This window comes from Festucalex cinctus, chromosome 6, assembly GCF_051991245.1.
Source record: "Festucalex cinctus isolate MCC-2025b chromosome 6, RoL_Fcin_1.0, whole genome shotgun sequence".
In the NCBI taxonomy this organism is placed as follows: domain Eukaryota; kingdom Metazoa; phylum Chordata; class Actinopteri; order Syngnathiformes; family Syngnathidae; genus Festucalex; species Festucalex cinctus.
Window position 1 is genome coordinate 14766627 of NC_135416.1, and position 14075 is coordinate 14780701.

The following is a 14075-nucleotide window of genomic DNA, read 5'->3' on the forward strand; positions in this document are numbered from 1 at the left end:
AATTTATGTTGGTTTAAAGCCTGTTCAGACAGTTTAGAATATGCATTTATGGAAAATTTACTTTTTAAGTTATTTTAATTTACTTTTTAATTCTTGATGACAAATGGTTGCATGTCTTCTGTAAACCAAGTAAAGCTTTTGCATATTTCCTGTTTCCATAGCATATAGCATATCACTCAACCCCAAAGATCTAACAGGACCCATCGAGACAAGCTTTATCATAACCATTAACAATACAAAAGACATTATTATTATTGATTAGCTTTATTGTTCCAGCTTGTTTTCTTGTGTCCTTTCTTGTTTGCTAACGTCTTTTGATTCCACCTGTGCTTGTCACCTTGGTCTTTTGTGTCTGCTAATCATCTCCATCAGTCGTGTTTGTCCAGGTGTTAATCGTTACCTTGTTAGTTGGCTTTCCTGGTTTCTTTCTGTTGTTCTGTTTGTTTCTGTTGTTTCCTCCTTGTTGCGTTCATGTTTTGTGGTTGTTACTTGTAGTAGTGGTATGTGTTCTGTTTCCTGGTGTTTTGTTGTCACTTGAGTTATATACTTAGAACTTTGCTGATTTTGTATTTGGAGTTTTCCCCAGTTGCAAGTTGCAATTGCTTTTGGCAATCAATTGTTTAGTTCAGTACATCCTTCTTCCTTGCATGTGACTCCCAACTCAACCAAACACGTCAGTGACAGCAAGAAGTTGATTTATTGAAGATTGAATGTTGTACTTTTCAAAACAACCACAGCATGATAGTGCAAATAAGAACCACTATGACGAGTTTTCTTTTGATATGTTTTCACAATAATAATAGCAACCACAATGCAAACCGTGATCACGAAAGTGATAATGACGACACACCACAATCCTTCTGCTGGTTCTGCAGATATCGGATGTAATCTCTTTCTCTTTGTATCATACACGCAGTCGAGATTGCTTTCCAACTTGTAGGTGACGTTACAGTCCTCAGTGATGTCAGGGCGGACGCCAGTCACTTTGAAAACTTCATATGGAGGAATCAGCACCTGGTGGTTTGTTTCCAGCGCGGCGTAATGGCTTATGTCGGCACCGAAACACGTGTTCATCTCAAAACATGAGGAGCTCCTTTCAAGTCTCTTTTTGTCAGAAACTAACGTAAAGGAGCCGAAACGGACTTGCTTGGAAATATCCACGTGCAAATGTCTTTGTGTTCGGTAGATGGCTTTCAGACATGATACCTGGCTGTGTTTCAGAATTTGAATGGCTTCACTCAGAAATGAATAAAGCTTTGAATCCATATAAATTGTCTCATTATTGCTTACTTGATATTCACTTATGCCTAATTTATTGGTGGGATGTTTCAGCAAAGACTTTGTATACATGTATATGGCGGCAGCATGCTGTTTCTCAATGTATTCGTGTGCCGGCTTCCTAGCTTTTTGTTCTGCATCACTCCAAGCCTGACTGAAATTCCAATCGGATGCCATTGTCTTCACAATGAGCACATCAGTCAATACGATGGGTTTTGTATTGCAGCCGTCCTCCCTGGAGTCGCAGGCCTGCGTAGAATTCTCAACAAAAGGAAACACGGTGGCTCAGCATTTATCCACTAGATGGCAATGCAGGATTCTCTCTGAGGAATTTGATCAAATTACCTTTGCAGAAATGTGCTGGGAGTGGGGCAGAAGATAAATGATGACAAACACCAGCAGGCATGTCAAGAGAAGAGACGTAATAATGACGCATGCGAGGCTCTTCTGCCAAGTACATCTGGAAAGGAAAAAAAAAATGTTGAAGCGTGAATAAAGAAAAAATTACTTTAAAACTATATAGTATTTTTTTCCAGTGTATTTTCTTCTTAATTTATGTTAATAAAGATGTTATGATTAGAATAATAGTGTGATCTTCAAACTAATTATTTACAGTAGATGTCCAGCATGGAAAAAAATTCTTTATGACAACAAATCAGAGGTCGACCAGTATCCAAGGATAGATTATATTTAACCTAATAGATACCACTGTCCTTTAATTTTATATTCATTTGTGCTACTTCTTAGTTAACAACACTTTGAGGCTTGCATGATTGTCAAGCTTTTTAAGAATAAATTATATTGAGGACATTTTCTCATGGGAAAGTAATTGGAAATTGTGCCAAAAGCAAATATTAAGCACTATGTTATGTACTTGGCAAACTGTTTTCCAGAATTATTCATGTCACTTTGTGTGGACAAGCTCCATGCACACATGCAAAAATATAGCAAGTCAGGCCACCAAAATTCCCAAACACGGAAGCAAATGTAAAAATAATGTTTAACACATTTTCTTTACTTACAATTTAAATTATATCCACTTCTATTCATAAACATAATCAATTTCAGCTTCAAGCATAGTATTTGAGAACAATAAGTTACATTGATTCTGTATTTGCTCCATTTGACTTCTTGAACAATACGATAAGTTTTACGACCGGCAAATATGCTTCACAAAGCTCAATGAATGCATACAGACAAATTGCTTGGTTTGGAAATCAATAATAATCTTGTAAATCTTACCCCATTAAGAGAAGCACTGTAGTGGTCTTTTTTGTAGTTCTGACACAAGACCTGTTTTTCAATCTTGTATGTTATCTTAGTTTTGTTTTTGGTTTCACTCAACACTCGAATGAGAAGCCAAACCGGATCAGCTCGTGTTGCCACACCCTTCACTGCAATGACGAAGTCCGTCTCGGAATCCGTTTACACAGCCAAGTTACAATTAACTGTTAATAAAGGCATGCAAAGCATGTCTTTGAAAACAGGACTTTTGTTGGTTTGACACCAAAGACTAAATATTGCTAAAATGCAAAGTGCAGGTCATTAGAAATAGATGACAGGTGTGCAAGCGCGCCGTCATGTATGTTAAATTCAGGTCAATCCTGTTTCCCGAGAGTTTGTTGCCCCCACTGCACCTCCAGATTTCTGCTTTAAAGGCATACAACATTCCAAGGACACATCACAGAGAAAAGGGTAAAGCAGAAAAAGATTGTTTACACTATTTAGCGATTTCATCTGCAGATTTAGTCCGTATGCAAGAATGCCTGATGTCTATCGCATCTCTTTTGATTTAGATATGAAGCTGGAAAGGTCATGAAGAAAGCACGATTTCTCACCCTTCTTTTAATTCTAGTGGCAGTGGTTGCCTTGTACAGAGACCCATTTTTAATCCTCTGGTGGCCCCAGGATCCTGCTCAGGTCAGAACATTCTTTAATTTGCATTTGATTTCAAATGTGTATTTCTGCAATGACAACTCATCTGCAGTAGTTCTTGTGGAGTGGAGCCTCGTGGTAATTGTTTTCATTTAAAAAGTCTACTAGTATGATGTAAACAAAGTGAACTCCTCCTCTTCCTGGAGGATCGGGCCTCAAATAGTAAAAAAAAAAATCTATGAGTAATTGATGCACCCTCTTAAAACGTATCGAATTTCCTGGAAATGCCACAAGCTTACGGCAAAGCACTACTTTTGTCTAAATATACTGAATTCAGTTTAACAGTTTCTTGCCATTAAATGCTACAAGATGGTGCCAAAGTAAAACTTGAATTGTTTTTGGATGAGCACAAGAACAGCTCATGGCGGGGGGAGGGGGGCGTATGGTCCAGTGAATAACCCCAAAAATCAGAACATTTTAACCAACCAGATTTTGATTTTGATTAAACTTGACGTGCCTGTTGAAAGTATCCATAGCCTCAGATATTCGTTGAACATTCATGAAAAGTTGACATTTCTTTGAATATTTATTGACTCCTTTTTGCTGCTCAAAAAAAAAAAAAAAAAAAAAAAAAAAAATAAGAAACGTATGTGTTTTAGAGAACGTGATCTTGAGGTCAATTGAAAGCTCAATTAAAAGGTCAAAATGTTACTAAAATATGCACCAATCTTCTAAATAATGATTTTCAAATTTGGAATCCTTTTTGAATTACTTTTCCAACAATAGATTTGTGAAGACTAATAGTTCCTGAGATATAAGGGTTCAAAAGAAGGTGGCCACGCCCCTTTTGCCAAGAATGTCAACATTTGGTGGGTCATAGCTTCCAAACCTCTGCTCTTTTTGGCCTAAAATTTGACATTTAGTGTTGTGCCATCACTATTAACAACTGCACCAAGTTTCATGAAAATCTAAATCTGCTTGGTTGAAGTTGAACCCACTAGAATGACACCCATGTGTTTTGGCAATTTCATTAAAGTTAATTTTTTATTTCGTTTTGAGTTTTGGTTTTTAGTTAGTTAATTTAGTTAGTTTTAATTAGTTGTTAGGATGGCTCTATTAGTTTTTATTAGTTTTAGTTATTTCAAAAATGCTTAGTTTTCTTTAGTTTTAGTATTAGTTTTCATTTTTAAAAAGTGTATTACTTGTGTGCAAGATTTAATAAACACAATGGTACCATGGTTTGAAGGTGCTTTTCTATTGGCTGCTGCTAGATGACGACACTTCAGTGTGACACACTTTCAAACATCCTTATTCCGGTTAATATTGAAATAAATAGACTCAAATCACATTTAAAATCAACCCCAAAGGCTCATGTATTAAATTAATTACAAAAGACGAAAACTAAGAACATTTTCACTATTGTTATAGTTAGTTTTAGTTAATTTTGTTTCAGTTAGTTTTATTTTTTTAAAACGCATTTTCGTTTTAATTTCATTTTGTTAACAAAAAATGTTTTTTTTTAATTTTAGTTTTAGTTTTTTCCTTAGTTTTAGTTAACTAAAATAACATTGGAATGTGCAGGGCTTCACGATAAAACAGCTGATTGTTGTAACTGTCGCCATTTTGTCATTACAGATGTCTGATCATGTGATTCTCAACATGGCGACAGAGTCCATTGACGACATGTACGATGGTTGTCGAAGAGAGATTGCTGCTGTAATTGACTTTATCGGCGCATTTGAGCGGGGCAACAACAAAGGCTTCACTTCTGCCTGGGCTGCAGCTGAAAGACACGCAAAGATGCCTGCGCACCAAAATCTGAAGCAAGAACACGCTGTAGTTTTGTACTTATACACCGATGAACATGAGCTCCGACGTGATTTCAATACAGCGGTAAAAGAAGGGAAGCGAAAATATGGCACGCATGAATTTCAGTTTCATCATTTGTACTTCTACTTAACTGATGCTATCCAGATGCTCAACCACAATCAAACCACTTGCATGACCTGCTATCTTCGAACCTCGGAACGCTACAACGTCCATGCGCTCAACACCAAAATCCGCTTTGGCACTTTCGTTTGGGCGGCTTCAAGCAAGCAGACTTTTGAGTCCAATGGTAAAGGTTCCTGCTTTGAGATCCACAGCTGCTTTGGTGCTGATGTGACGTTCTATTCTGCTAAAAGCCAAAGGGGGCAAGCGTTAATTCCTCCATATGAGGTTTTCACAGTCACTAATGTAATGACGGATGATCAGTGGTGCAGTGTTGTCTACAAATTACAAAGCACCAAAATGCCCTGGGGAGATCTGAACTGTAAACTAAATCCACAGCAAATACAAAAAATCATGCCATTTGTGTGAGCGGGCTGTTTACAAAGTCATCGTGTAAACAATGTGTTTATGAATGTGGTTCTAATTGTGTAGAACTGTATTTTATAGTATGGAGAGCTGTCTGACATACTGCAAAGGGTCAGCAAAATATTTGAAGCAGCTCAGTATGAAACATTAGTTTTACACTACTGCAAACACAATCATTAAAAAAAACTATTTGAAAGTGCAAAAAAATAATAATAAAAGGGGATGCAAATATGAGAATTGATTTTTATTGTTCACTCGTTCTAAGGTAACATGAAATAATGAAATTATTGCACGAAATATGAAATGAATATGAAAAACTTCAGCAATCATTTGCTTGTGGAATATTTCATTTCACTGCAAAGAAATCTGAATGACTACACTATTTCATTTATTCATTTTTTAGAAGAGGTTCTATTAGTGTATAATGCAAAAACATTTTCATGTACTTTTTGTTAATTCTTGCTCAACAGGTGACAACTAGTTCAGGGTGTACTGTATCTTTCACCTCGGTCAGTCAGTGTAGACAGTCTGTAGCTCACCTGTACCTCTACTGAGGACGAGTACCATTACAAATGTATGTATGCATAATCCCTGCTCTGAAAATAATGTGCATTGATTGATATGTTCTGCTTATACCCATTCATTTTTTGATCAAGCTCAGCCGAGTGTGTATCATCATATGATCCAGTAGAGAGCACAAGAGGGCTTCGCATTCTCAGAGGTTGAAGCTAATACGTTTATAGAAGCATTTCATTGCTGCTCTCTTTTTGAAGGTGCTGTGCAGAACTTACAAATAAATGTTGTCACCATCTTAAAATAATGGACAAAAGTCATATTTTGACAAAAAAAAAAAAAAAAAAAAAAGCTTTACATTTCCTCGGGATGCAAGCCTACCCTGTTCACATTGGTTACATCTTCAGTTAAACATCCATCCATCCATTTTCTTGACCGCTTAACCCTTACATGGGTTGTGGGGGGTGCTGGAGCCTATCTCAGCTGGCTTTGGGCAGCAGGCGGGGTACACCCTAGACTGGTCGCCAGCCAATCGCAGGGCACACAGAGACGAACAACCATCTACGCACACAAGCACACCTCGGGACAATTCGGAGCGCCCAATTAACCTGCCATGCATGTCTTTGGAATGTGGGAGGAGACCGGAGTACCCGGAGAAGACCCACGCGGGCACAGGGAGAACATGCAAACTCCACCCAGGAAGGCCGGAGCCTGGACTCGAACTTGAGTCCTCAGTACTAGTAGCGGACGTGCAAACCAGTCACTCACCGTGCCACCCCTTCAGTTAAACAGATTAATGAATTTAATTCTACCACTGAATTTAATTTACCACTGAAATTAGATGATTAATAAATAGAATATAATCAGTGTTTTGTTTTTTTGTATTTTCATAAATAAATAAATAAATAAATAAATAAAATAGAAGGAAATAATGACCATTATAGACCATTATTTTAGGAAGGTGACAATGTGCATTAACAGTAGTCATAAATGCATTAAAAGTTGAAATTTTAAATTTGATTCATTTTAACAGGGACTTGAAAATATGGCCGGACTGGAAAGCCAATGATCATTTAAAAGCAGTTGATAATGTAGACATTTGTTACTCTCACACTTACAGAATGCACCTTCATAAAATCAACAGCTTAAAAACAACAGAGAGGACTGTTAGATATTGGATATTAGATTACAAAATAGTTAAAGTAAAAGCAGCGTAGTATAGACGAAAACCTCACATAAGCAACGTCTCTGATGCTAACACAACCGTAGAGGCATCCAGGCTGGTCCACAATTATACATTTTCTTCCAGTGACGTCACGCACCCTCGTTTTGCAGATTGATGCATTGTTTAGTTCTGGTTAGTGTTTCAATATTATTCTCATAATCTCAACTTCCAACATGGCGGACAAACAAATGCTGGTCATGTGAACGAAAACTAGCTATCAAAAGGAATTAAAGCAGATGACGACGGGTTGCGACAGCATTGACAGTGATGCTATTTTGTTTTTATTACTACAAACCAGCGCACCCTCAATTCAACAAATCTGGGTATCTTAGTAGGGTGTAGTAGAGTGTTTAAGTTGACAAAGGGTAACCGAGGAGCCCACACCGAAGCCTGCATATAAAGGTTCGCTGAACTGAGCTTTGAACCTATGGATGAGCTCCATGTTTTCTGAGACAGAGTAAAATGCCAGCGTGTTGCCAGCATAATCCAGGTACACGCCAATTCGTGAAGCACGGGGAGCACCCGCAAGGTCGCGGTCCGTTTTATTGTGCCAAGCGGAATATCCCGAGTCGGAGCAGAGCAGACTCCAAGACTTGCTGTTGTAGCCCAGCAGACTGTGCGAGTTCTTCCCCTTGCGATTGATGCTTTTATAGGCCACTCCCAGGGAAAACTCGCCACTCCACTCGGCCTCCCAGTAAAATCTGAAACCAGTGAGTGGCTCCTTGCACAGCACTTGGGAGAAGCCATCGAAGCGTTCCGGATGTTCTGGATAAAACTGGACTGATTTCTTCCTGGTGACCTTCTGGTTCCCGTCTGACAGGACTAGTTCCTTATAGGCTGTATTTGCATCGAAGGACATCTTACAGGCGTCTAAAAAGAAAACATATTTCTTCACTAAACTGAATGATCAAGTCTCACAATTCATCCTAATGAACACATTATTAATGCCAATGTATCAAGTTTTATTGCAGAGTAATCTGAAATTTCTCAACCAAAATGAGGACAGAATTTTTTATTTTTGCATCAAATCCTTTGTCAGGGTGCCCTCCAATGGACAAAACTACCAACAACAGACAATTTTAGTGAAAAATTGCAGTTTGTGTTTGGTCCTCACGGGCCTTATTGGACTCCCTGAGGGGCTGGTCCTGGCCCGCGTGCCATATGTTTGACACAACTACTTTAGAGGGAGATACTTGAACAACAATTGCAGCATTGGGCCCAAATACAGAAGAAAGTACGGTTGAACATTGTACAATGAACTACTCACATCTTAAGAAGTCTGATCTTGTTTTTGGCTCCTGAAAATCCACTCTGTTAGGAACTGTTTCAGCATGAAAATATGAAACATATTCTGTGTTTAGTTGAGATCAAATGAGCCCATTTTTCATAACAAAACAAATGTCACAATGCTTCATGTCAGTTCATGTTAGACAATTGGAAAATCCCTTTATGGGGTACCCCAATAGAATTCTACACATTTTGCTGGGGCCATTTTATCGTAAGGCATCAGAGAAATAGTATGCCAAATACAAATTTATGATTGGTTGGTTCACACTTACCTTTGAGCCGTTTGTCTCCATTTCTTGGTAAAAGGATGTACACAGGTGTTTCACTTACTGTTAAAAGGAGGCACATTACATTTGTCTGCTCTATAGTTCAAGAAGGTCGAGAGGTAAACACGTTTTTTGTTTATCTGGACAAACCTGTCTTGGAGATTTGACTGAGTTCCTTTTTACAGATACCATCTAGATGTTCCTTCATTTCTAAGGCTGTTTTGCTCATCTCACTGAAGGAGAACTGCGGGTTGATGAGCACTTTGGGCACCATGGCTTCCGGAGCGACACACAGGGTTGGAAAATTCTATTCAACATGACACAAGAGGTACATAATCAAGTCAGAAGGTGTTTAACTATTAAAGTATTTAAAATAACACATTTAACATAACTGACCTTGTGCTGCATTTAGCAAACTAGCCAATAAAGTTACCAGCCAACCATACAAGCCAACTTGCCGCAGCACACAACTGCTGCATATTTGGCTTTCTCTCTTCTTTCATCAGGAAAAAAAAGTATATTTGTATCTGTTTCCAGTTTGCAGCAGTTATTATTCACAAACCTGTTGAAAACACTGGCAAAAAGAAGTTGTTGCAACATGGCCCTGGCTGATCTCTTATACTCTGCTGCCACCTGTTGGCCATTTTTTTTTTGTAATAACTACCATTGCTTTCAGCCACCTCTTCATTTCAGAAGCTCAATCAAAGCCTTCTGTATGTTTTTTCATTAAAAACAACAAAACATGTAAATAAGTTTTTTGGGAGTGAAGGACAAAGTATTAAAAAACGTGTTTACACGTTTGTGGGTTTGAATGAGTTAAGTACGGTTGTGCTTGAAAGTTTGCATACCGAGTGGGTATGGAAAAAACTCACGAGTGCAATGTATGGTGAGAAAAAGGCTTAATGCCCATAAAATGCAAAATAATGTGAGAATGATGAACCAACCAACCAACCAACCAACCAAAACAATTTAGCCAAACATAGCTCGCTAACCCACAAACTAACTAAGCTAACCAAAACTTGAGAAATTATTCATGAATATTTTGAGAAGATCCACTGAACAATAAAACAATTCTTCAAGTTAAGGGTATGAATAATTTACTTTAACGGATTTGTGGACTCACTACATTAAATAATAAAAAAGAGGAACCACTACAGAGATGTCTTGGGTAAAGAACGAATGTGCAACCGAGGTTGCATGGCGTTCACATTTCATGCAAACCGATTGAGAGTACGTTTGGACCAAGATCATCACTTTTCATTCTCGGACAGGTTGATTTAGTTTGTTTTGTTCACACCTGTCCAACAGGACCACAATAAGGAGAGAAATTAACTACAGTTCGATCAAAAAGAACTATAAGGTGCTGTTGGTAAATCAGCCGAGCATTGCGTACAAAAATGATGAAGAAATGAATGACAACCTGCAGAAAGTGAATGTTGTCTTCTGTTTCAAGAATCTGCCTCAGCTCTGCATCTCTTCGCTGCAGCTCGAGTATCTCCTGTTCCAGACGCTCCACGTAGCTGTCAGCTTGAGACATGGCCGCCTGCATGTTGGCTGTTATCATCTGATGGATTTCTGCCTTCCAGCGCTCCACGGCCTGGAGCATCTCATGGAATGTCTTATCACTCTCGGCCTGGGCCCGCTGGGCGCAGCTCTAACGGAAGTAAGGTCACTTTGTCAGGATGTTTAATGTACATAAAAATACATTTTGGGGATGACTTGCTGTGTGTCAAAGAGTGCCAAGTTTGACTGTTCTTACTTTGAGAACATCAACATTATGCTTGAGCTCCTGCAGCTCTTTCATCCTCTCTTGTATTAGGTGCTGGACCTCAGACTGCGTGACCACCAGCACTTTCTGATAGAAACAAAGGATGGTTAGAAGAACTTTTTTTAAATCACATCTCTTATGTTAGGCTAGAGCTACTGTAACTTCAATTTTAAAATGGAACAATTCTAAAATGGAACGGTTCGATTCGATTCACTAGGATTACGATTTGATTCAGTGTAGGAATAAGCGGTCAAGAAAATGGATGGATGTACCGTATTTATATTTCCTACCATTAGAATGTTTGGCTTCTTTGTGTATCCTGTTATTTGGAAATCGTTGAAATATACCCGACTGTACACTAGCCAATTAGCAGGCCATTCTAATCTCCAGCAACTTCTGAGGAAATGCCTTTCAGAGCATTATTTAATATTAAGTCCCGAATGTCTTGTAGAGTCACATTTTGAGTGAGATTTACAATACTGCACCTGTTTGTCGACGCGCTCCTCCTCCGCAGAGGTGATATTGTGGCTGCGGTGCTCTCGAACAGTACACAGTACACATATGCACATCTGGTCTGAGCGGCAGAACAGCTCCAGGCCCTTCTCATGCTGAGGGCAGATCTTCCTGTCCAGGTGTCCGGTTTCGTCCACCAGCTTGTGCCGCTTGAAGGTGGACGACTCGTAATGCGGCTTCACGTGCGTTTCGCAGTAGTAAGCCAGGCACATGAGACACGACTTGACCGCCTTGTTCCGACGACCCACACAGAAATCACAGAAGGACTCCCGGTGCATGTAGGGGAAAGGAGTGAGCTCCTGAAGTTGGCGGCGGGGCTCGTGGTAGACGTCCGGGAGGTTGCGTCTCAGCACGGGCCTCGGTGTGAAGGTGGCTCTGCACTGGGGGCAGCTGTACACGCCCATGTGGTCAAACTGATCCCAGTAGATCTTGATGCACTCCAAGCAGTAAGTGTCCCCGCATGGGATGGTGACCGGGTCTCTCTGTGCATCCACACAAAGAGGGCAGATGGCTTCTGGAGGTAAAGGGAAACTCGACTCAGCCATGATCGTATTAGAAGAACTTGACCTTTTAAAATGTATAGATCTGTGAATAAATCAAGAAGTATCTGAAGCAAAGTGCGCTGAAGCGACTCAACACAGTGACACTGTGTTTTTATGCTGACATTACAAAAGGGGAGGTTTTGTTTACACTAAAGCAGAGAGCTCTTCTCACCCTCAAATCTTTTTCCCGTTGTCTGAGATAAAGAGCAGTCAGCAACCTTGACAAATTTGAAAGAAAGAAAGAAAAAAGTGGTTGGCTTCAAACAAAGGTCCTGAGTTGTTGAACACATCTAGATGTAAATAGGCCAGCATGAAAGAAAAGCTTTTGTCTCATTCAGCTTTTGATCTGAAACCCAAATGTCAACAAAAACAAATGAATTGACCTTGCCGTTGTAATATGGAGGGGGAAGTATTTTTGCACAGTGCAGTCGATATCCCATCAGAGATGGGAAAAGTACTGACATTCTCTACTTGAGTGAAAGTACAATTACTTGGGTAAAAAACAACTTTGGACAAAGTAAAAGTACTCACTAAAATAATTACTGAAGTAAAAGTAAAAAACTACAGGCTCTGAAATGTACTTGACGAGTAGAAGTAAAAAGTATTTTTATTTGCTTCCGACTACGTCAGTTTTAAAGATATTAGCTAATGCTAATGCTAATGGAGCAAAATGGGTATACATCGGCCAGTTGACTCTCTGACTTGCCCTGCGTCGAGTCCACAGTGTTGAGTTGTTCCAATCTAGCCAATTGCAAGTCATGTGATAGCGTCTCGTAGAGCCAGTCACAAGTTGGGATGTTGGGGACCGTGTGTAACGCTTCATATGATTGGTGCAGCCAGGAGACATTAACAGCCAAGTATTTTAATCGTTTTCATGTATTTAAAAACAAAAGTAACAACCACCCATCCATCCATCCATTTTCTTGACCGCTTATTTCCCACAAGGGTCGCGGGGGGTGCTGGCGCCTATCTCAGCTGGCTCTGGGTAGTAGGCGGGGGACACCCTGAACTGGTTGCCAGCCAATCGCAGGGCACATAGAGACGAACAACCATCCACACTCACAAGCACATCTCGGGACAATTCGGAGCGCCCAATTAACCTGCCATGCATGTCTTTGGAATGTGGGAGGAGACCGGAGTACCCGGAGAAGACCCACACGGGCACAGGGAGAACATGCAAACTCCACTCATGAAGGCCGGAGCCTGGACTCAAACCGGAGTCCTCAGAACTGGGAGGCGGACGTGCTAACTACTCGACCACCGTGCCGCCCAAAAGTAACAACCTTGTTATGAAAATGAATCAAGTAAAAATTACAGACACTGGTTAAAATGTAACGGGTAAAAGCAAAAAGTAGTTTACAAAATCAATAGTCAGGAAAGTACAAAGTCCTGAAAAAACTGCTCAAGTATAGTAACAAAGTATTTGTACTTCGAAATTACAAGAATCTGCGTAACCAATTGCACAACAAAAAAGCTGTAGTAAGCTGCCTCTAAAAGCCAAATTGAATGGAACCCAAATGAATATTCTTGCTAACGCATGCAGATCCTTACTATGTACAGTTTTACTATGTCAAAATGATTGACTGTGAAAAAGCTCGCAAATCAGTGGAGACGCAAGATATTTGCACTGTACTGTATGGCTCGAATTCTGGCTGAGTTTCCGGTGCATTGACGCACGGTCCCTTGATAACGCACAATCATGCACTTCCTGTGGGTTTATACACAAGTTCTCAGCAAACAAAAAGAGTGTTTCAATGCTTCCAGCTGTTTCCTAGTTTCCATGTGACTGAGAAGTGAGTTTCATGGCGGTGCATGTTTTCAAAACAACTCTGTTTACACTGAACAGAAAATATGCGGTCAGGATGTGGGCACCCACGCAAATACATGCTAATGTGGACAAATAGTGAAAGGTGACAGTGTGCAAAGTGGACATTTGGCAGCAGTATAAGGCCTTCAATCACATATGATGACAGTTAATCTATTAAAGTTTCCTAATGTACTCCATATACTGTATAATCTATGGCAGTGGTTCGATTGAACCCCAGGGGTTCGGTGAATCAGTCTTAGGGGTTTGGCGGAGGTCAAGACACACCCGACTCATATGATTCGTGATGACACGCCCCTCTTGGCTGTCATTGGCTGCAGGTAATCACGCTACATTGCTTGGCCTATCTGTGCTGCGGGGCAGTTGGTGCGCTCAGTAGTTGTCTTGTGACTGTTGTTGATAGTACATCATGTCATTTCTTAATTTCAATCCACACTCCCAGATATATTAACTTATATTTTTTTTTACATAAATTCCTATTTACTTTTGTTTTTTAGATAATTTTAACACAAACCTACCAAATAAAACATATATAATACATATGCATTAGTCTAATTATTATTTAATTATTATTAATTAATAGCTATATATTAATTATTCATATAATTATAATAATAATAATAATTAT

General features: G+C 39.5%; 3 protein-coding genes across 6 annotated transcripts in view; 1 reads left to right on the forward strand and 2 right to left on the reverse strand.

Moving 5' to 3' along the window:
* Positions 1 to 678: 678 nt before the first annotated feature.
* LOC144020277 (ecto-ADP-ribosyltransferase 5-like) lies at positions 679 to 3495 on the reverse strand. Of its 2 annotated transcripts, none has more exons than XM_077523587.1 (3): positions 3117 to 3495; positions 1624 to 1738; positions 679 to 1539 (listed from the first exon to the last, which is right to left on the reverse strand). In XM_077523587.1, exons 1-3 carry the CDS (start codon positions 3161 to 3163, stop codon positions 697 to 699), a joined length of 1005 nt encoding a protein of 334 aa, XP_077379713.1. In that variant the 5' UTR covers positions 3164 to 3495; the 3' UTR covers positions 679 to 696. The 2 variants fall into 2 exon arrangements, with proteins under 2 accessions (XP_077379713.1, XP_077379714.1); XM_077523588.1 differs by lacking the exon at positions 3117 to 3495 and adding an exon at positions 2521 to 3061.
* On the forward strand, positions 2934 to 5739 carry LOC144020278 (GPI-linked NAD(P)(+)--arginine ADP-ribosyltransferase 1-like). Its single transcript, XM_077523589.1, has 3 exons — positions 2934 to 2973; positions 3075 to 3198; positions 4789 to 5739. The coding sequence occupies exons 2-3, from the start codon at positions 3094 to 3096 to the stop codon at positions 5509 to 5511; spliced, it is 828 nt and encodes a 275-aa protein (XP_077379715.1). The 5' UTR covers positions 2934 to 2973; positions 3075 to 3093; the 3' UTR covers positions 5512 to 5739.
* Positions 5738 to 14075, reverse strand: part of ftr84 (finTRIM family, member 84) — a 55052-nt gene continuing 46714 nt past the window's right edge. For 2 of the 3 annotated variants that reach the window (XM_077523585.1, XM_077523584.1), the window contains 8 exons: positions 11795 to 11840; positions 11053 to 11594; positions 10559 to 10654; positions 10220 to 10453; positions 8950 to 9106; positions 8806 to 8862; positions 8514 to 8567; positions 5738 to 8116 (listed from right to left, as the gene is read on the reverse strand). In XM_077523585.1, coding sequence (XP_077379711.1) covers positions 7575 to 8116; positions 8514 to 8567; positions 8806 to 8862; positions 8950 to 9106; positions 10220 to 10453; positions 10559 to 10654; positions 11053 to 11594; positions 11795 to 11840 — 1728 coding nt within the window. In that variant the 3' untranslated portion in view covers positions 5738 to 7574. The remainder of the gene's footprint in view (positions 8117 to 8513; positions 8568 to 8805; positions 8863 to 8949; positions 9107 to 10219; positions 10454 to 10558; positions 10655 to 11052; positions 11595 to 11794; positions 11841 to 14075) is intronic. The other variant, XM_077523586.1, reaches the window with a different exon arrangement.

What these genes read in the sequence shown, in the direction of transcription:
- LOC144020278 (XM_077523589.1), top strand. Translation starts at nt 3,094, where the DNA reads ATGAAGAAAGCACGATTTCTCACCCTTCTTTTAATTCTAGTGGCAGTG. An exon ending in GGCCCCAGGATCCTGCTCAG is followed by an intron (nt 3,199 to 4,788) that starts GTCAGAACATTC and finishes TTGTCATTACAG; the next exon opens with ATGTCTGATCATGTGATTCT.
- LOC144020277 (XM_077523587.1), bottom strand. Translation starts at nt 3,163, where the DNA reads ATGGGTCTCTGTACAAGGCAACCACTGCCACTAGAATTAAAAGAAGG. An exon ending in CCACTAGAATTAAAAGAAGG is followed by an intron (nt 1,739 to 3,116) that starts GTGAGAAATCGT and finishes TTTCCTTTCCAG; the next exon opens with ATGTACTTGGCAGAAGAGCC. An exon ending in CCCAGCACATTTCTGCAAAG is followed by an intron (nt 1,540 to 1,623) that starts GTAATTTGATCA and finishes CCTTTTGTTGAG; the next exon opens with AATTCTACGCAGGCCTGCGA.